Here is a 22,379-nt window from a genome sequence, read left to right on the forward strand (position 1 = left end):
CATCTTTCTTTACACATTAGACATGAATAGTCATTGAGTTCAAACATTGTGCTTAGTCAAATTGTGTTTCACAGTACAATACCAAAGTTTCCAGAGAAACAATTTGAATCCTAGCGTCAAAACTAATTCTACCATTGTAATTACAGACAGTATTTTTATTCAAACCCGTTCTATCCACCAATAATATCACGTCATGGTGTCACAACTCAGAAAGCAAAACGCACAAGTGCCGCCCTCTGAATCTCATAAGTAAACCTTCTGTCCTGTGGGTAAAACAGCGCTAAAATTTGAAATTACTGAAATTAACTAGCCACATCCTGAGTTGTAATTATAAGGATTAAACGAATGATTTGAAGTTTGTGAAATTACACGTCAAATAACAACCACATTTCTAATTACATAAAAAAGGCGGGGATATTTTTAAGTGTAAGGACCAGGGTTCTGATATGGGAGCCGTACTACTTACTGAAGTTATACAAGAGAAGTACATACTCCGTTTTGTTTTACTTCGGTCAAAATATAAATTTATAAACAGAAGTGAATCAAGTTGAGATCAGATTATACTTGTTCCAAGTAAAATATCTTAAGATATGAGGCACACTAATAAACACATAATGTTCTGAACTTCCTTTTCAAGACAAGCCTCGTTTCTGTAAAACATGTGATAAATATCATGAAACACAAGAAGTGTACTTGTGTTAGTCTTCAATTTCAAGATCGAAATTTCTCTCTAATATTCTACTCTTAAGTTGCTGGATGGAATTTTGATCAATGCACGGGCATCTTCCCAGATATCCAAGGCCTTTCAAATATGAACAGTGCTCTATGAGCAGGTCAACAGCTTCAATGGTCAAAACCCCATGGCTAGTTTCTAGTATGTAAAAGTGCTCTAGATGTGTGAATGTACCTCTCCTTAGGGCTTCCCTCATTACATCCATAGTGAAGATGTTGACCCCATCCAAAATAATGGTTTTCAATCTCACGTAATATAGTAGGTAATTATAAGAAATTTGACCTCTGAACTTCTTTCGAATTTTTAACGTAATTACACTTCTGAAATGTGGTAACTGGGGGTCGATCCGTGTATTTTGATTTAGTGGTGAAAATATGCATTCCCACAGAGTTAGAATTTCCAAACAAGGACACAATGTTACAATATCTTGAAGGTTTGCATAGCGAACTTTATACAGCCTCAGATATCTAAGTCTATGACCTATACCTCTTAGGACGTTCGTCAGATTACACGTTCCATAGTGTGCATTGGAAATTTGTAGGGAGTCCAGTGCGGTCAAAACCCTCAGGGGTGACAGATCATCGGGAATCGAGTACAGGTCCAAGTAAGTCATGTTGGGGCACTTCTGTGTCACCATATTAATATCCTCAATATAACCGATGACGTGTGATATCGTATCGAGGTTCTCCACAGCAATATGATCTAAAAGATTACTTTCTGGTTTCCAGAATGTGATATCTTTAATGTGGGGCAATTCTGGGAGTAGCAACCCATAGTGTTCCTCGCTAATACTTGTATGACACACACGTACAGATCTTAATTCCCTGAGTTGCATTAAATGACGAACAGATGCGTCTGTTACCCCGTACGAACCGGTAACATTTATTTTCCTCAGTTGCGGACAGTGTAATCGCAACTGTTCTATTACTTCGTCTGTGCAGTCATAGAAATACCGAAACGTGCGCAAAAGCTTTAGGTGATGAATCTTGCTGGCTAATAGTGATGAATTTTGGATTTGAGTTCCAGTATCCAGATTAAAATCAAGCAATCCAGGTACACTATCCAGAGTTTGAATTACTAGACTCTGTGCAAAACTGGAATTGATAGCATGGGTGTCATAATATTCTGTGGTATAATTTAGTACAGACCGAAGTATGGCTGCGGACACAATGTTGTGTCTGTCTTCGTCCCAGAATCTGGGCTGTAATGCACGAAGACTGTCATCATAATTAGTGATAATGTCGAGAAACGTTCCTGCTAATTTAGGAATAAACTGATTCAAAACTGATTTTGTCACTTCTAATAGAACTTCACGAAGCTTCTCGCACTGAGACAGCACGAACTGTGTTCTATGCATGTAACTCTCACTGTCAGTCTGTGCTGCCGCATACATTTCTCGAATCCATGACAAACATATTTGATGTAATAAGGTGTCCACTGCCTGTAAACATCTGTTTTCCAGAGTCATGGGCGGTTTCAGTGGAGGCATGCTGATATCTGTCTCCTGAAACACATTTCGAATGGCTGTCAGTTACTTGTGCTTCCATAAGTTGCAGAGCACACATATATATCTCACTCCTTACCCTTGTAACGAATGCAGACAACCCTTGGAATCCACGAACGAAATGTCTGTTGAGTTCTAAAGAGGAGTCCTCACCCTGCTCCAGGAATTCTGAACGTTTAATTAACTCACCATGCCTTTAATGTGTGTGGGGACAGAAGGAGAAATTTACTCGTACATCTCGTCAAGGCGATGGTAATGAGAGATTTACTCATCACTTTGGCTGAATTTATGTGGGGAATATGCCCGGATTACCCACCTCATAAGATGCCGCGAGAACGTCATGAGAAAATCTTGGCCTGGGCTTACGGTTCCGTGTTGTATACACTGCCATTATGTTCTAATGTCAATTGGTAAATGGAGTAGGGAAGTTGATGGATTTACCTGAACCGAAATTCACACCCAATTTGTTTGCCAGCAAGACAATTGTGAATTCACATGTTACTTGTAATTCCATGCTGTGAAATAATGTTGTCACGTGTAGGGGGTATGCGCGATGAAAATAACGGGTTCTAGTTCAGATGATTGGATTTATTGGCACGTCGGTTACAAGTTGTCTTAATCACACTTAAATGCAGGGCTATCGCTGATTTACACATTTTCCAGTTAACCGTTGCACACATACTAGGATACTCTGTTTCCTCTAGTAGTCTCGTAGCAACGGATCTCAACACAGAAACTACCACCTCAAATTACTCTGTACTCCTCTGCCCTAATCTGTACTTTTTTTTTCATTTCTAGTAGGGTGGGACTAAATCCCTTGTACTGCGGCCACTTCTGACCTATTGTACCAGCCCCAGATGATAGGTGAGGGTACTTTTGGAGCAATTGGTGGAATAAAGATTGGCAAGGGAAACCGAAGTACTCGATTAAAACCTGCCCCATCGCCACTTTGTCCACCACAAATCCCACTTGACCAGACCCGGGATCGAACCTGGTCCGCCGCGGTGGGAAACCAGCGACTAACCGCTTGAGCTATGGCGCGGCCCTCCTGTCTGAAGATAGGATGGGCAGAATCTTTCTCCTCAAAGTCACTCGCAAAGATTTCTTTCTTTGTTCTCAAGAGTGAAGTTCTAGCATTCATATGTAGCACTTAAAATAGATCGTTCTGGTCAATTTTCAGAAGCAATTACGGCTACTAGGAGACAGATTGCTTGTTGCTGGTTGCAAGAATTTCGTTTGTGAGGGAGAAGAGAGCAATGATTCACTTGTATTGGATATCGTTACGTATGGGCCGTTTCTGTAACAACAGAAGGAGGCCCGTGAATATTATCATGGCCGCGAATGCAAGCAGCAGTAGTAGAACTCCCGTTTCTATTCCAAGGTCGGTATACCCCCCCCCCCTAAAGATCGTGACAACAATATAAAAGATACTGTTTTCTGTATGATCCCCTCCGAGAAAACGCACGGAAAAATAGTGTGTCTATTGCCAGGTAGCCCGTGTGGAGGCGGAGTCGAATACCTCCACCGTGACCCTGCATGTCGAAGGAGGCGACAAAAAGGGATGTCTCAAATCCGAGACAGTAAAATACGGTCTCGACTCCCAAGGGACTCGGACCCGACAAAGACTGCGCTGGTAACGACCAGCAGCATATACAAAACACAGACTCATCCTCCCGTCAGAAAGGGCGCCCCACAATAACAAGACCATAACTGCCAAGGAGTAATAAATATCTGGACATGAGTCTCAGATGGGGCTCGACACCATGACTGACTGACTGACTGACTGACTGACTGACTGACTGACTGACTGACTGACTGACTGACTGACTGACCGACCGTTAGTCGCAATGTGACTTTGACTTCGACTATTGCCAGAAAACAAAACTATAGACACACATTCTTAACAAAAGGAGACGGTGTTTTCCGTGGGGCCTAAGCAGAGGAATTTTCTTGGAGACAATTGACGCTACGAGTCAATAAGTTATCAGCTGGAGATAGCCATGGGAAGTTCGTAGTTTCAGAAGGATTAGAAGTCGACCTTTGTAGACTTAACGAGTGATTTGAAGGCTTTACGTGTGCTGTAGTGCAGTGGTATCTGGAGCGTGAAAATTATAGTTCTTATGTTAAAATTCGTTGCCTGGAAACGGATAAGGAAGTATTTGCAATGTAATAGCCGTTGTTTAGATGTGTTACCCTGCAGCTGCTAGTTAATTCAGATATAGAAGGATTTATTTATATGTTATAATTACAGTAGTCTTGGAAGTGTTACAATTATTTGTAATTACAACTAATGAATATACGATGAATTAACTCACTGATTCAAACCCGCGTGTTTAGTCACATTCGTGACAATATCGTAGCGTCTTCACTAGAAGATAATTGAAAGAAATTTAAAATCGTGCCTTCTGTAATCTTCAGTGTTTGTAAATGGAAACAGTTTTTCAAACCACTTAAATTCCGCCCTTCCGATTATGGAAAATTTTCGCTACCAAAAGAGGAAGAAAATTGTGCAGGTTGTATTGCGGCCGTTGCAGACAGAATTTCCACAAAGGACAAAGCACAAAGAGCGCGTATCAGGACAGGGGGACTCGCAAGCCAGATTCCAACAGGAGGTTTCATTTTATAATTCTAATTTATTATATTCCTTTAAGGGATACCCCACTTCTGAATCGTCTCCTCATAGGGCTGGAACACACACAGCGACATCAGTCGTACTGAAAAATGTCGTACGATTTTACTTTTTTTTGCCGTACGACCTCCTTTTCATAGTAGAGCGACCAAATACATTTCTTTTCTCTCCGACTGTCATACGGTAGATGTCGCATGCCGTTACATATGAAAGCTAAGACTACACTTTATATTCTACTACTTGATGAGCCATGGACCGTACGAACGTCGTACGAACAATGTCGCTGTGTGTGTTCCAACCCTTACTGTCACTGTTACAGCATTTCCTTATCTGTCCAGTCTACGTCACCGCAGTCTCATACACTATTTTGTGTACCCTCAAATGAGTGTGTCTCCAGGCCACTTCATTTCTGTTCGCCAATATTTGCCTTTGTTATACAAGTTTGTATAGCTTAATAAATATTCTGTATATTAAATATACCTGCTTACGTGATCATTTGGAAGTAAGTAAATACTATTAGGATAACGAACCTAGGGAACTGATAAGCCTATAGAGAGAAATTCATGACAAGAGGAGAGAGGGGGAATCTCAGATTAATAATATGATAAATTTAGAGTATAAAAGGTTGCAGTATGTAAGAGGGAATGGAAAAGCAGAAGGAATGAAATGATTTAAAACAAATGGCGGATTATTATATGACATTACAAACAAGCTGCCCTAAACACACAATAAAGAAGTAAATTTTACTATTTTGTATGTAAGTATATTTTTGGGCAATGCCCATTCGATGAAGCAACTGAATACATATACTATGTGCTTCCCGTTCTACAGGTTCAGCTATCTGGCATTTGGGCCGAATCAAATGCGGTATTTTCCCCATTAGGATATGTTGAGGGTAAAGTTATTTTTCGCGACCTTTCTTGTATAAAATATCCCACAGACAACAGTTAACCTGCTATAGGATTTTGTGTTATATAATATTGCAGATGAGATATCACATATTGGTTCAATGCAATATTACTTCTGCAGCACCGTCACACACATTCAACGTAACCATTGTTAGCAAAATTCATTTCTCCATTAAAAGCGTACAGGGACAAAGACATAAAGAATATAATATTTGTATATTTCTGAAATCTTTCTCGTAAAGTTTGCAAAAGTTTCAAAAATATGGTGAAACTATTCACCCATTGACTATTTCTTAATTACACGGTATCTGGGTCTAATATACTGTAAAAAAATAGCCCCACTTCTAGCAGAGGCCCCATAATGAACGCACAATTAATCACCTGCATGTATGTAATTTTCTATTTCATATTTTATATATATATATATGTACCACTGGATGGTTTATGAGAGTTGTGGAAAGCTCTTTCCTAACCCAACCGATCTCTCAAAGGCTTGTCAGTCAAGATAAGCTCCCAGTCAGTTACCTTACCTCTAGCTGATGTCTACCGTACCCCGTTTCTCCACCGACTGACAATGAACACTAGTCCCAAAGAATAGTAATGCTGCCCGGGCTGTGGCAGTGCCCAATAAATTTCCTGCATAGTAGGGAATTTAGGGAATTTCTTTCAGACAGCAATATGGCAGCACTGGAATTACGAGTATTCACTTATGCATTTCAGAGTAATGTGTCGACGTGTATGTGGTAACTGAAAAAATGGAGTTCATGCTTTCGAGAAGAAATTTCAAACGATATTTTTATATTCAATTGCAACTTAGCCATTGATTTTGTTTTAATGCTGTTGTCAAGGAAGCGGTCATAGCATTGCAATGTTTCCGATAATTTTTCTTGATAGGATTGCGATAAATATGGCCGTATTTAGGCAAAGAACGGTGTGCATTCGAACACTTCCTCAGGGGTACGCAGTCACTGAGCCACTCAAGAAATTCACAAGATATTACGGAATCCGAACCTTCAGAAGGACCCCCACACACGGAGTATATCTGCAGATAGGGCGCTGAGGAGTGAATGCGGTGCAGAGTGGAACGAAATACTAGCGTGTGTATTGCGCTCTCGAGATGTGTGTGTTAGAGACGCACGGAGAGCGCCAATTTGTTGTCACAGAAACATTACAGAAGCAGGGATTTCGTGTGTCAGGACTCCTTAGGGGAGGGCGGGGCGATTGCATTGTGTATTTCCTTTCTTAAAGAATTTGTATGATGACTAATGCCAGTTGTTTTTCATTTAGCATTCACACACATGAAAGTAGAATTGTAGAACCTACTAGGAATCGGAGGACATATTACTTAAAATTTATTCTGCGTTTTTCATTATATGTGGCCGTAAGTATTTCTTACGGAATAGAAATATGTATATAAGAATTTTGAAATTAGTTAAGGGTACTGCTGTAAAGAGACTAAACTTTTCCCTCTCCACTCGGTGTTCAGTATGCATGTCGCATTCATGGAAGTATTTCTTTGTAAAAGTGTTCAGACATTTATGAGTGAGAATTTGGAAATTTTTCCGAAATCGCCGAATTCCAACAATTTTTATTTATCAAAAAGCAGAATTATTTTCATATGCATTCGCCACCAACGTTTCTTATTATTCCAAGACGATTTATTCTCTCCAAGCAATTTATTCTCTTAATACTTTTTGGTTTGTGCCGTAACGAAGCTGCTTTCAAATGATTTCGCTGCTTAACTGTAAAGAAGTTCTCCACAACAACCAAGATACATGAAAATAATTTTGCTTTACCGACTGTACGACACCTTGGACAAGTGATCAGCTTGTCGCAAATCTCTACTTAAACGCATATACACACAAAAAACCTTGGGTGTAATTCGAACCCACGATCTGAGCGAGAGAAGACAGTGCATGCCTCAGACCGCTCAGCTCCTGTGACCGGCTTAGCGTTTCACAACGGATTATCCAGCCAGCAACACAATGTGTACATGCAGTAAACACAGGTTTTCTCCGAGTACTTCGGTTTCCCCTGCCAATCTCCATTCCACCAATTTCTCCACAATCACCCTCACCTATCATCTTGGGCCGGTACAATCGGCCAGAAGCGGCCTCAGTACAAGGGACTTAGTCCCACCCCACTAGCAATAAAAAATTAATACAGTAAACACTGATCAATGTAAGTGCTGAGCAGTGTAGCTAACAGCGGGTATCGTTACATGATGCTGGCCCAAGGGCCCAGTACTTGGTCAAAAATTTATTAGTATGTGTCTGTATAATAATTTTCGCCAATAGGAATAAACTGGAAATAAATTAAATATATTTTAATCATGTCGACTCTTCAAAACTTCCTAAACGTTTACCAATCAGTCAATGATATAAATCTTCTGCTTACATTTTCCTGAGGCGGATTTGGCAGAGAACACCGGAACTTACACGAATTACTCATTAATTTCCTCTTGTGAAATGAGCGGGAGTTCTAAGTAGAGTGACATATTTCCTGCACAACCCGGATTTCGAAAACCACGTTTATTAATCTCAGTCCTATTAGCTCACTCAAACTGTCACACTCCTCTAACATAAAATTATTATGTATGCAGATACATAAATACACGTACGTCGAGGCTTCATCTAGTGCTGAAGTGAAGAATTCGTTTACGTGCATGATCTGTATATCCACACCCCGGGCGCCTTCCTTGTGCAGTGCTTGAGTAGTTAAGCGCAGTGACGTCACCTTCGCCCGCTCGAACACAGAGATCACAGGGATAGTGGGTTCCAATTCAACTCGAGACATATGTCTGTGTGCGTTTTTTCTGTATTTGCGATGTGTGTGTGTGTGTGTGTGTGTGTAAGTATCGGCCTTGGGAACGGATCCTCTCCCGTCCAAGGAGTCCTACAGATTACGCTGTATAGGACAGAGTAATTGAAACAAGCGGAGAAGGTCCAACAAAAAGACTGTTGAGTCACAGATAAATAGATAAATAGGTAGGTAGGTATGAAGAAAGCAGTCTTCTGGGATTTGGCACCGTGTATATGTGGTGTTAACCGACGTTTCGGAGGAACGTATCGCCTCCATCTTCAGGGTAGAAGGAAAAATATAAGAAATCCGCAAGCGAAGAGACTGTGAGAACCGGTAAAAGCCGGTAAAAGCAGAAAGATGGGTATAATATTTCGGTTAAATTACCTGAAGGAAGAGAGCTACTATGAAGATGTTCAGACGCGAGGATAACATTAAACAGGATTTGAAGAGCCATTTAGGACGGTATGGAATGCTTTTATTTCCATCTACAGGGTGCAATGACGACTTCTCGTGAAGAGTGCAATGAACTTATTGTCTCAGTTAGGTGTGGGTAATACCAGAGTTGCGGACAGGTTAGCGGCTTCTCCAGGAAACAAGGCTCAGTTAGCAGGACAGTAGAGTAGCTCTTTGTTTCGCATTCTGCAATTCGTGTCTGAAAACGCCAAAGTAATTTATCCGCAAGCCCAGAGTCAAAGCGCGGCATGTAGAAGTCTTACTGCTTATGCAGTAATGTGATGGAACCTTGAGATTTATTACTGTCATTCTGCAGTTTCTGGCTTCTATACGAACAATTTGTAGCGAATTTGCCGCTCAGGCGAAAATATCTTGTGAATATTTGCGAGATGCAGAGACCAATATTTTTCTTATGTGTATCCTGTCTCTTCCTGGAATATTTCTTTATAATCTTTTATTAAATTTGTTTGATGTGTCCGGCAGTAGCCGAATACGATGGACACTTGAGAACTGGGATTACGTTTCTGGAAAAATGTGACCCGTACGTACTGGCTCAGCGGATTCGTCTGCACAATTATTGTGCCCACAATTAGGAACTACTTCTGTTTTAAACAGTCCAATAGACTCTTTATACATGCAGCCACAAGGTGGCTCTCTTAGTATTGTCGCTGTGCAGGGAACATGACAGCCCACGAGACAGTAGGTGGTACCAGGCCAGCATAAATTGTTTTCCTGCTTCATAACGCAAGGACCATCATGGAGCCTCTCTAAGAGGGAGATGTGTGTAGCAGCCCCGCTACTTTCTAGCCAAACTACTTACATTGTGTAAAGTATGCAGTGTTATGGGATTTGAAGCCTCGTACCTTTCTGTAAAGTTGCAGATACTTATGAGGGATATGCTGATACCTTTTAAATCACTGAATTGTATGCTGAGAAATCAAGTGAGCGAACATGTCAGTTGTTTAGCGTCTAAAATTTAAGACACTAATCTAATCAGATATATTTTATTGAATTTTCTGCAATATTATAAGATACAAAATATATAAAATCATGGATACATGCATAAACATATCCTTACAAGCTTCATACATGAGGGCGGGTTACATGTACATCACGAGTTACACCTTAGACATGAATAGATTCAAATTTCACATCTTGCGTTTAGTCAAATTCAGATAAAAAATACAATCATGTGTCACATCAGATTCCATAAATTTTCCACGTAGACGATTTACAGGCAGAGCTCATGAATATTATTATTAGGGTCATTAAAGCGTTTTGTTGCAATTTTCTTCGCATGTTATGTTCCCTGACGGTGAAAACGTGTTGTTTTGAGGTGGATACCGAAGATCCCGGGAAAACAGATTGAGTCCCACAATCACCATAATTAATTTGGCCTCTGTGACTGCAGGCACTTCATTTATTCAAAGCTTTCCTACTCACTAATGTAAAGTAATGTCAGGATGCCACTGCTCAGCAAAGAAAAATGCACAAATGTCTCCATTTGAAGCTTACAAAACTTCTGTCGTGCGGGTAAGCATAACTAAATATTTGGCGTTAGTGAAACTACTTAACTACGTCTTCAGTTGTAACTATTAGACTTAACTGAAAGACCGAAATTCATTCAATCTCTTGTCAACAAACGCAATTGCAATTATAAAAGAGATCTTTTTTATTCAATAAGATGCAGGATTGAGAAATTGGAGACCCACAACTCACTGAATTTATATAATGAAAAGTACGTTCTGTCTGGTTCTACTTCTCTCGGAATAATAATATGTAAACAGAAATAAATTAAGAACACATAAAACACATACAAGTAAAATGTCTTTAAATATGTCACACAGTAATACGAAATATATAATATTCCTGGACTTCCACGTTAAAAGAAGTCGCGTTGCTCAAAACCATGTCCTCATTTCATAAAATGCAGAAGGGTCCTTGTGTTAGGAGATAATGTCAATATCAAAATTTTGTTCTGATAATTCACGCTTCAGTTGCAGGACATTTTCTGAATTAAGATGATCTAATTGTTCCGTATGTCCAGATATTTTCAAATTTGAACAATGACGAAGGAGTTGCTCAATAACGTTTAAGGTCAGAGCTCCCTCCTCAGTTTCGCTTATATAACACTCCTTTAAGTTTGCAAGTGTACCCAGGTTTATAACTTCCTCCATGAATTCTTCCGTGAAGATGTCAATCCCAAGCAACTCAATTCTTTCCAGATTAAGGTAGTATCTGATAAAACTGAAATCTGTTTGATCGTCGATTGATTTTTCTATTTTTAAAGATAGCAATTTCGTGAAATGTGGCAACTCTGGGTTGAGCGGTGTATCTGCATTTAGTGGTGAAATTTTGCAGGAATGCAGAGATAGATTTCCCTAATGACTTGCACAGCGTTATGATATCTCCATGATTTAGATCCGTGACACTTTTCAGTGTAAGGTCGGTAAGTACATGACCTATACCCGTTAGGATGGCGTTCAGATTAATTGTAGTGCAGTCACCAAATAAAATTTCCAGTTTGCGCAATTCGGTCCAATGTGTCACGTCTGAGAGATCGAAGTCTGGTGGAGGTGTGACATCTGGCAGATGTACGTCTGGTTCTATCAGTACAAATTTTTGTGTTTTGGGGAACTTACGTATTTGGTTATTGATATCGTTAACTACACCGTAGACTTGCGTTACCGTGTCGACCGTCTCCAAGGCAATATGGCTTAAAAGATCGTCAAGTTTATTTACGAATCTCACGTTGGAAATTTTCGGTAATCCGGAGAGTAGCTGCCCATAGTGTAAACGATCAATTTGTGTCCCAGTAATATCTAAAAATTCTAAATTACTGAGTAGCAGTAAGTGGGGAACACAGTCATTGGTTACCCTGAAAGAATACATAACCGAAACCACAGTCAGGTTGGGACAGTTGAGACCCAGTTGTATTACCACTTCGTCAGTGCAGTCTCCCATATAATGAAACACCTGTAACTCCTGAAGTTGATGGATGGACCTGGCCACTAGAGCCGAGCCGGTAAGGGTTACTCGACTTAAATTCAATGACTTTATTACTTCCAATCTTTGGTTCATAGACAATATTCTTAACCCAGGTACACTGTTCAGATTTCGAATTACTAGAAACCATGTAAAAATAAGAGAAAAAATATCAGGCTCAAACTCATATAGGAAACGTGTTAGGACGGAGCGAAACATGGCAATGCATCGTGTCTTTCTTCTTCAAAATTGCCGAGGATTGTAACATAATAATTTCTCTCGTAATGAAATGTGATACTGTAGGCAAAGCTAGATGCTATCTCTGGAGAAATTATTCTTTGTATCAATGGCGCCACCTCCGATAGAATCTGTTTGATCTGTTGGATTTCACTCATCACCCTCCGTTTCACGCTGCGGTAATGTCTCCTGCCAGTTTGCATTGCATTATACAAATCCAAATTCCATCTATTGCATACATTGTAATAAATGTTGATGTACGCCTCTACACTCATCTCATTCAGAGTCCTGGGTTGCTTCCGCTGGGGCATGTTCGTATCTGTCACCTGAAAAACAGTTTGAAGTCAGTTAACTGTGTTTTCATATATTTCAAATGCTTTACATTTCAGCTTGGGTCTAACCCATCTAATATTAAGAACGGATATTCTACTCCTTATGGAGATATTAGTGTTTATATTAATAAATGTACTTGCATGTGGGTGAAAAACAAGAAACGCGATTTCATTGCTGGAATCATTTTTTAATATATCGGTACTTAAGCCAGTTCTACACAAACATAATTAAAGCCCGCAATTTAGAATCGAGAGGGGGTGGGTCTGCAGGTGTGTCTCTGATCAGTCTTAGCCCTTATTTATTTGGATGATTATAAATGACCATAAACTTTATTTCTAATTTATATTGTCGGTAATTTTAAATTCAATCTCTTATATTTCGATATAACTGGAACTATATATTGTGATCTATAATACGGTATTTCATTGTCTGGGACGTGCAATACGGTGTTTATGTTCAAAATTCTAGATTCTGGCAGGGCCAAGGAGTCCGGGGTTCTGACATTTACGAGTAGTCATTAATTTAGCTCGGGTACAGGAAACCTGACGCACCTACAAAAAGTCAGTGAAGAGGGCAGTTCAGAACTCATTACAATTGCCTGTGAATGAGGGCCATTATGACTGAGATGCCTCGTTCAGACTTCCCTACGGGAGATGGAACGGCGTGTATGTGTGCGCACAATGGGGAATTCGAATATTTCGAAACCGGACGCACCCACGTAAAGGTCAGTGAGAGGGACAGGTCAGAACGCGTTACAATTGCCTGTGAATGAGGGTCATTATGACTGAGCTGCCTCGTTGAAACTTCCCTACGGAAGATAGAATGACGTGTATATGTACGCACCTTGGAGAATTCGATTTTTTCGAATTCCCAAGATGGGATGTGCAAGGCATTCCACAGGCCAGACTTTCACCATATTCTGAAGTGTACGGACGTGACCCTTGCACGCTCCGAAACCTAATTTGCAGGTTAAGTAACATGTTATAACTTAGGCATAAGAACACAATAAATTAACAGTGTGGTTTAGAGAACAATAAGTGAATAAACATCAAGTTGGATCAACTCCCAGAATACCGCTTAATTCGGCATCGCTACCCTGAGTCTCTGCTAACCGACCCAGCTAGTTTCGCGTACCTGTACCAACCTTCCTTAGTTTGATCTGTGAGGACAACTTGCAGTGATCATCATACCCTCTCTTAAGGTAGAAACAGGTGTAGCAGGGATAGCGCCATTTCGACTGAGCTGATATAACAAAAGAGGGTTACAAAAGAGCGGTGTTAGGTGAGAACTGCTGTGGGTTTGGCGGCCTAATTGTTCCGTCAGCCTTGTCTGGGTACTGCGAACCCATCAGTCTCCTCTGAGATTGGCATATTGAAGTTCTCATACCAATTCACATCACGTGACCATGGAGGAATATCTGAACGGCCCGAAGATCATTGCTTCAATCTACATAAGAAACGAACATCTAATCCATTTTCTCTCAACCTGGCATTATCTAAACAGGTTCCATTTTGAAGTTGAAGTATACACATCATATGAGGAGCAGCATATCGTGATGTGCAGTTGGACATTTTAGAGTTTCGCCGATCTTTTGAAAGGAATTTATTCAATAGAAATACAGCGCCGAAAATTAAGAGGAGGGAGAAGTAGGAAGGAAGGAGGGACAAGGGAATATAAATGAGAAAGCAAGCAATACCAAATGCACATAGGGCTTTGTGAACTGCAGTTTCTGGAAGGATAAGATACGAATAATACTCTTTCGGCCACTCCGTGAGCTCACTGACGCTACAAAGAAAATGCTTTTCGTAATTCAGTTTGTAGAGTTCATTCGGGGAGTTTACTAAATGTTGCTAAGTATATTTTCAAAACTATTTCGGGGCTAATTAACGGGCGGCACATTTTTCTGCCTAACATTTCATTATTTCAGAGAGAAGAGAAGATTATCTGACTATATTGCATGAGAAAACAAAAGTAATGAAAATTTCGAGACAACCACCCCCAGTCACAATAAAGATAGACCAAAAACAACTGGAGAATGTGAAATGATTTAAATATTTGGGTAGCTTGTTAACATATGATGGAAGGTGTACTAGTGAAATTAAATCCAGGATTGCCATGGCAAAAGCTGCATTTAGCAAGAAGAAGAATCTTTTTACCAGCAAATTGGACTTAAATTTGAGGAAGAAACTAGTGAAATGCTACATTTGGAGCATAGCTCTGTATGGGGCTGAAACATGGACACTTAGGGCAGTAGATCAGAAACATCTGGAAAGTTTCGAAATGTGGTGTTGGAGAAGGATGGAGAAGATCAGTTGGACCGATTATGTGAGAAATGAAGAAGTGTTAATTAGAGTCAGTGAGCAGAGGAATATCCTACACGAAATAAGAAAACGGAAGGCTAATTGGATTGGTCATGTTTTACGCAGAAACTGCCTTCTAAAAGAAGTTATTGAAGGAAAGATAGAGGGGCGGATAGAAGTGACAAGAAGACGAGGAAGAAGACGTAAGATACTGAATGGCCTTGGGGACAGAAGAGGATACTGCCATTTGAAGGAGAAAGCTCTAGATCACATTAAGTGGAGGAATTGTTTTGGAAGAGACTGTGGACCTGTCGTCTGACAGATTGCTGATGATGATGATGATTGTATGAGGTAGCCTACTTTATTAAAAGAAGTAGAAGACGTTTTAAGTGGGGTCTTCTGTGAGCAGGAATATTTTTGAATGAAAAGTTCTGTTTAGACCACACCAATTCTTTCATTCGTATTGTATACGAGAGACTCTATACCACTGATCAGTTTTAGAAGCGCAACATTCTAATTTTGTTCGCTAGAGATGGTGTAGGTACAGGCCATGCTGACATCTGCGCTATTACACCTGTATCTGCATGGAGAAGCAAAAGGCAGACCCAAACAGCTAGTGTCAGTCCAGTCGGGGTCAACAGTGAAATATCTAAACGGTAGCCCCACTAATGCTGATGAACAGCGATGCGGGTCAAAAAAAAAAAAAACATTACCCAGCTGAATTTGGAGTGAATCCAATGTACGCCTTGAGACACTGAACAATTTCTTACTCTCATATATAAAGCTGCCAAGAGTTTCACATCAACAAACAAAATTTTTCAGTGTGTGTGTAAGAATGCAGTGTTGGACTCGTTATACAACCTGAAGGCGTTACCCTCAATAGTTGCAGGTTTCTTTTTTATAGCGCCGAAGCAAATGGGATGAATGTATGAGGGGCAGGCCTCCTCGGCCCTTTCACTGCGACCTACAGTGGACAATTGTACTTAAGCAAATGGGATACTTTCACCGGTCAGATATATTCGCGAGAAGAAAGATTGTTTCTTCGAGAAAAACGTTATTGTCACATCGCAAGGTAACTCGTACACCAAAGTTAAACTTATCTAATGTAAGCGTTTTTAAGCAAAATTTTTTCCTCCGTAAAACAAAAGGAAAGAGAGGCAAATATATATAGTTTTATTACAAAAAATTAATATACACGTATTTGTAAATCATTTTACGTGATATTTGCTAAACTTTTTAAAATAAGCCAAAAATATTCATCCATTGACTATCGCCTATCTGAGCTCTGTCTAGGGCAATTATACTGTAAATATATTCCCAATTGCAGCTCATATCCGGTACTGAACGCACTATTAATCATCTGTATTTGTGTGGTTCTCTGTTTAATATACTGTACATTTACATATATGTATATGTACATGCGGATAGTTCATGTAAGTTATGTAATGCTCTTTCCTAACACGAAGCATCTCTGAAGAGCTGTCCCTCGATAGAAGCAGCTTACCTCTGGTTAATGTGTATTTTACCCTGTTTCTCCAGTGACGGGCAGTGAACACTTGTCCCACGGAATAGTTGTACAAACGGGCGGATGGCAATGCGAACGAAATTCCTTTCAGAGCAGGAACGTTCTTGTCTATAATAGAATGTTAACACAAATACATGAATATATGTATATATAATTACTGAAATTAATGATCATGAAAATGTCATTCATTCCCTAAAGATTATGTTTCAACCGTAAAGTTGTTTCTCAGCAGCAAGGTTTGGAAACAGTCTCGACTCCCCCAGGAACTGAACACCATTTAATACTCGTGTTAACAAAGAAAAGAGCAGATATACGATTTTCGGCACATTTTAATTGACAGGCTATTGAATATGCCCTAAACCATTTGAACACTTAACAAATGAAGAAAAGAATTGTGAGGAACCTCGTCCTCTGTTAGAGGCAAGCAGTAGTTAAGGACTCAGGGAATTCATTGGATTTTATGAATTCCCAAAATCTTCATAACTGTGTCCCCAACAGCACGCCACTTTCTCTGACATAACGAGAAGTGTATAGAGCGGACATGTTTGCAGACAAGGAGCTGAGGAGAGAATTCGGAACAGGGTGGAGGGAATTAATAACTTGTAGGGCGCTATCTAGTCACGTGATCTCCAGACATAGTGAAAACGGGAGTTTCGTGTGTTGAACGCACATTAAGGGTGACCGAACTGATCATTAAGAACAAAATTCAATGATATCTTATATTTCGACTATTGGAAAATTGCAAGAAAATTGCTGGAACACATATTGCCCAAGATTTCTCCTGCGAGCGGCCAATATTAATTTCTTCTTATCGCGTCTCTTCTAATTCGCAGAGTAATTACTGTATACACATAAGAGTTCTGTAATCATGGGTCCAGTTGGAAGGGGAGACCAAGTGTTTCACGCGTCACACTTTTGTCTGCTTACATATAATTTAATTAAATTTTGATTTTTTGTTATGGTTCACAATGCTTTGAGAATTTTTCCGAATGTTCCAAACTCATACCATTCCATCAATATTAGGTCATGGAAAGTAGGATTGCTTACAAGTGCATTCAACTTCTACTTTTTGTGTAATTGCAAGAAGGTTCAAAACTTCAGATATGCAAATAACTTCCATCTACTTCCTCAGTTACGTAAAAACCTATATATTTTATACCTAGCATTTCCTGATTCGTATTGTTGTGAAGCTGCTTGAAAATTCTCCTTCTGTATAAATGAAAATATTTCAAAAACTAAGAAGATATTTGAAAATTTTTTGCCTTACTTAATTTCAGAAATATTAAATTGTGTTTAGTTTCGAAATGGGCCCCTGAGCTTGAGGTAAGCTTAACGGTATTAATATTTTAAATTGAAGTTGTTTTAGGCAAACTTGAGTGTGTTGTTACGAAATAAAGACTTCGTTTTTGATATCATTATGCAATTAACAAAACCAGAGAACTAGCCCCTTATAAGTATCCTCTCTGTTAGAGCACTGAATTCCTTTCACAAGGGATTTGTGTCGGATTATCCTACAATTCAGCCAACAGTTCACTTCCTCTTGTTTAGCCTCTACTCTGCACCCTTTTTAAATAAGGGGGGGGGGAAGAGAATTTTGGGAAATCGAGGTGCTATACGTAAAGTTCTTGACGATCGGAGGTTTCATCCGAGGAAACCTACAAGGATAGGAGTTTGTTATTTCCATGAAGAGTACATTTTTTTTTCAGTAATTATAGGTCAGGATGACGAGGCTTTAGCTCCACTGATTTTGCCCTCTGCTTTAGAACATGACAATAAGGACCAAGAATTCCAGTGGGGACTGAAATTAAATGGAACAAATCAGCTGCTGGCCTATATTGATTGTATGAATCTATCGGAAGCTTCTTTGTGTTACATATATGGCATTTGAGAAATCACACATGAAAATTCAATTTTTCTTCTAACACACTATTAATATCATCTCGCATAACCATTGTTAAGCAAAATTTATCTTTCGTTAGGAAGTTTACAGGGACGAAGTCACATTCTAATAACAGTTTATTATAAGTAATTATCTTTAAATTTCTGAAAACTTTTACGTGATTGTGCGGTAGCTTTTAAAATGTGGCAATAATGTTCACCCACTGACCAGTATTGCCCTAGTGTATTGTGAGGAAGATAGCCCCATGTGCAGCAGATACGAATGTTGAAAGGACTATTAATATTCTACATTTATATAATTCTCTGTTTAATATAATGTACATTTACATATAAATATATGTTATACCGGACAGTTTATGCAAGTTGTGAAATGTTCTTTCCTAACATGAACGATATCTGGAAGTCCTGTCCCTCTACACAAGTATCGAGTAAGTTATTCTACAGACCTCACCTCTGACTGACGTGTACCATAGGCCGTTCCTCCACCGACTGAGAGTGAACTCTGGTCCCACCGAAAGGAGGTACAAGCGGCGGATGGAAATGGGAACGAAATTACCTTCAGAGGAGGGAAATTCTTGTCTTGAATAAAATGTCAAAATGAATATGAGAATTTGTATGTGTATACGAGTGTATAAATATTGAAAGAAATTAATCCTGAAAATATCCCTTACGTTCATTAAGGAAAGAATGCGATTCAACCGTAAAGTTGCTTTCTGAGCTTTCTGCATCCCAGAAACTCATTACCATTTAATACTCTTGTTAAGGAAGTGTAAAGCAGATATATTATTTTCCGCATAGTTTAATTTACAGGCTACTGAATATGGGCGTGCTCATTTGCACATCGAACTAATGGACCCAAGAATTGCGTGAAACTCAGTAGCGAAACTCAAGGAATTTGCAGAACTTTATGAAATCCCAAATGTTCACTGCTCTGTCCCCAACAGCACATCACTTTTCTCTGACATTACGAGAAGTGCATAGAGCGGACATGTTTGCAAACACGGAGCTGAGGACAGAATTCGGAACTCGGTGGAGGAAATGAATAACTTGTAGTACTCAGTGCAGTCCTGTGCGCTGTAGACGCAATGAAACCGGCGAGACTTTGGAAAGCACGAGTTCCCCTAGGGGTGGGGGGACTTTATCATGAAGGGCTAGATTTGTTGATATCTTATATTTCGGCTATTGCACGTTGAAAGAAATATTGATGGAACATAAGTTACCGAAGATTTCTTGTGCGAACGTTCATTATTATTTTTTTGTTATCTCCTCTCTTTAATTTGTTGAGTAATTAGTATATGTAGAAAATTGTTCTGAAATTATCGCTACTGGTTGAAGGCAAGACCACGTATTTTACCCTCCATGCTTTTGTCTGCATGTAATTGCTTCTATTAAGTTGAATTTTTTTATTATATTTCACAATATTTATGGAATTTTTTAAACATCTTCCAATCTCATTTCATTCATCAATATTCGGTCATGGAAAGCAAGATTGCTTACACGTGCATTCAACCTCTAATTTTAGTGTGATTGCAAGAAGTTTCAGAACACCAGATATTGAAATAACTTCCGTCTACTTGCATAGTTATATAGAAATCTTTACATACTATAACTTACACTTCCTGCTTTGTATTGTTGTATAGGCGCTTGAAAATTGTTCTGCTGTTTGTATGAAAGAAAAATTCAAATATGTCAAAGATTCTTTTTCTTTCTCCCCTTGGCACTACAGCCCGCAGTGGGCCTAGGCCTACCTCCATGAACTTCTCCGTTCACTTCGGTTTTTCTAGATCTTACGCATTAGGTAGGACTCCTTGGACGGGGTGATCAGCTCGTCGCAAGGTCTCTACCTGTACACAGACACAGAAAATCGCACACACACAAATTAAACATCCATGCCCTGAGTGGGATTCGAAACCAAGTTCTCGGTTTCTAAGTGAACGAAGACAGTACATGCCTTGGACCGCTCGGATACCGTGACCGGCATGTCAAAGATTAGTTCACTGATTTCCTATGAAATTAAGAATTCGTTCCTAATATCATTATGCAGTTAAACCAAACAGAGAACTAAGCCTACCTAAGCATCCTCTCTGTTAGTGCATTGAATTCCTTCTCACATTGGTCGTTCTATATTCTCCTACAGTTTAACCTATAGCTTATTTTTATTTTTATTTTTATAGCTAGTGCGGTGGGACTAAGTCCCTTGTACTGCGGCCACTTCTGGCCTACTGTACCAGCCCCAGATGATAGGTGAGGGTGATTGTGGAGCAATTGGTGGAATGAAGATTGGCAGGGGAAACCGAAGTACTCGGAGAAAACCTGCCCCAGTGCCACTTTGTCCACCACACCTCCCACTTGACCAGACCCGGGGTCGAACCCGGGCCGCGGCGGTGAGAAGCCAGCGACTAACCGCTTGAACTATGGCGCGGCCAAACCTACAGATAACTTCCTACCATCTGGTAGGCTGTTCATTCAGCGAAAGCAAAATTGTACGAGTACTTTCTTTATGTGTGTATGCTATGTGTTTCTGGCCTCTTGATTGCTGTTCTGGAACATGGACATAATTTCAGCCGTTCGCTGCTGACTGAACTTAAAGATATATGCCATTAGGGAATTCCACGAATACAAGGCTGTACTCACGTTAAAAGGGACACATCAGCTGATGAACCACGTTGATTACGTAAATGTATTGTCAGGTATTATAACTGTAATTAAGAACACATAAATTGTAATTGACCCAAATGAGGAGTCTGCTGTAGAGATAAACATAGATGAACCCTACTAGATATTGATTCCTCACCAACAGAGCACAGAAAATATCACGACATTAAAAAGACTAACGAAATTCGCGATATATGTGGAGGATATTAGTGACGAGTTATTTGAGGAAAATACAGTTGAGCAAACAGAAGTCGAGGAATACCAGGCATAATTAACTTCAGAAATATTCGTCATCTCTCGAGTTCTTTAAATTTAATAACTACAATTACAGAACTACAATTTTATTTTTGTTTTGAATGAGTACGGATGCCGGTCACGGTAGCCGAGCGGTCTAAGCCTTGTACTGTTTCGCTCGCTTGGAAACCGGCATCGTGGGTTCGAATCCAACTCAGGGCATGGATGTTTAGTTTGTTTGTGTGCGTTTTTCTGTGTTTGCGTACAGGTAGAGACCTTGGGACGAACTGATCACCCGCCCAAGGGGTCCTACCGAATGTATAAGATCAAGAAAAACTGAAGTGAACGGAGAAGTTCATGGAGGTAGGCCTAGGCCCAGTGGGGCTATAGTTCCAAGGAAAAAAAAAACAGTACAAATGATGGTATTTGACATTAGGTGGAGCACATAGGCTGTCGGCTGTCGTTATTGGAGTATAGGTTGCCGAAGGGAATATTTGGACCGAAGAAGTATAAAATCACACAAGGTTGGAAATCTGTGATGAGCAGGAGCATCATGACATGTATTCTTCGACGTATGGAATTAGAGCATGCGATTTGAAGACAATGCAGTATGCAGCAAAAGAAAAGCAACGCGTATGGAACTGGATGGGAAAGTCAGAAGGAAAAGGCCCGTCGGAGGAGGAAGTTCTAGGGTTGAATAATATTAAAATGGATCTTGCTTAAATTGAATGGAGTGGTATGAAATAGATTATTCTGGCTCTATATACTGCACCTTAGAATAAGGTAATGAATTTTCGAGTTCTGTAAAATTCAGGAATTTCTTGTGTATCAGAACAACAGGCGGATTTGCCAAAAGAGCTCATCTCCAGGAAATTAGTCAGATCACTTATTAATACGGCAGAGTATATCAAAATATACTAGGGGAAGTTGTACTGAAATACTTAAAGTACTTTTGCCGGTGTTTATTCTGAATCTGAGGGCAAAACCCCCCACAGACGACAGCTATATATGGTTAGGCTGTGGCAGGACGAAAGGATTCTCCGGTATATTGTTCTGAATTAGGCAATGACAGTTGTTCTCTTCTGATGCACGCTCTGGTAGAGTTGTTGAATTATGAAGTCATGCTCTTAAAGTATTTGTACTTTATGCTGATACGTTTATTTCATCAAATACAAATTTTAC

At 39.7% G+C, this 22,379-nt stretch overlaps 2 protein-coding genes across 2 annotated transcripts; both read right to left on the bottom strand.

Moving 5' to 3' along the window:
• Window positions 1-286: 286 nt before the first annotated feature.
• LOC111867373 lies at window positions 287-6,351 on the bottom strand. The gene is made up of 2 exons (XM_023857168.1): window positions 6,305-6,351; window positions 287-2,237 (listed from the first exon to the last, which is right to left on the bottom strand). The coding sequence occupies exon 2, from the start codon at window positions 2,220-2,222 to the stop codon at window positions 699-701; it is 1,524 nt and encodes a 507-aa protein (XP_023712936.1). The 5' UTR covers window positions 2,223-2,237; window positions 6,305-6,351; the 3' UTR covers window positions 287-698.
• A 3,700-nt stretch (window positions 6,352-10,051) lies between these two features.
• On the bottom strand, window positions 10,052-18,789 carry LOC111867374. The gene is made up of 3 exons (XM_023857169.2): window positions 18,760-18,789; window positions 16,389-16,517; window positions 10,052-12,577 (listed from the first exon to the last, which is right to left on the bottom strand). The coding sequence occupies exon 3, from the start codon at window positions 12,231-12,233 to the stop codon at window positions 11,256-11,258; it is 978 nt and encodes a 325-aa protein (XP_023712937.1). The 5' UTR covers window positions 12,234-12,577; window positions 16,389-16,517; window positions 18,760-18,789; the 3' UTR covers window positions 10,052-11,255.
• Between the last annotated feature and the right edge of the window lie 3,590 nt (window positions 18,790-22,379).

The sequence above is a fragment of the Cryptotermes secundus genome, unplaced genomic scaffold (assembly GCF_002891405.2).
Source record: "Cryptotermes secundus unplaced genomic scaffold, Csec_1.0 scaffold278, whole genome shotgun sequence".
NCBI classification, from domain to species: Eukaryota; Metazoa; Arthropoda; class Insecta; order Blattodea; family Kalotermitidae; genus Cryptotermes; species Cryptotermes secundus.

Bases quoted from the DNA above. Each gene is read 5' to 3' on its own strand.
- LOC111867373 (XM_023857168.1), bottom strand. From the start codon at position 2,222: ATGCCTCCACTGAAACCGCCCATGACTCTGGAAAACAGATGTTTACAG.
- LOC111867374 (XM_023857169.2), bottom strand. From the start codon at position 12,233: ATGTTTCGCTCCGTCCTAACACGTTTCCTATATGAGTTTGAGCCTGAT.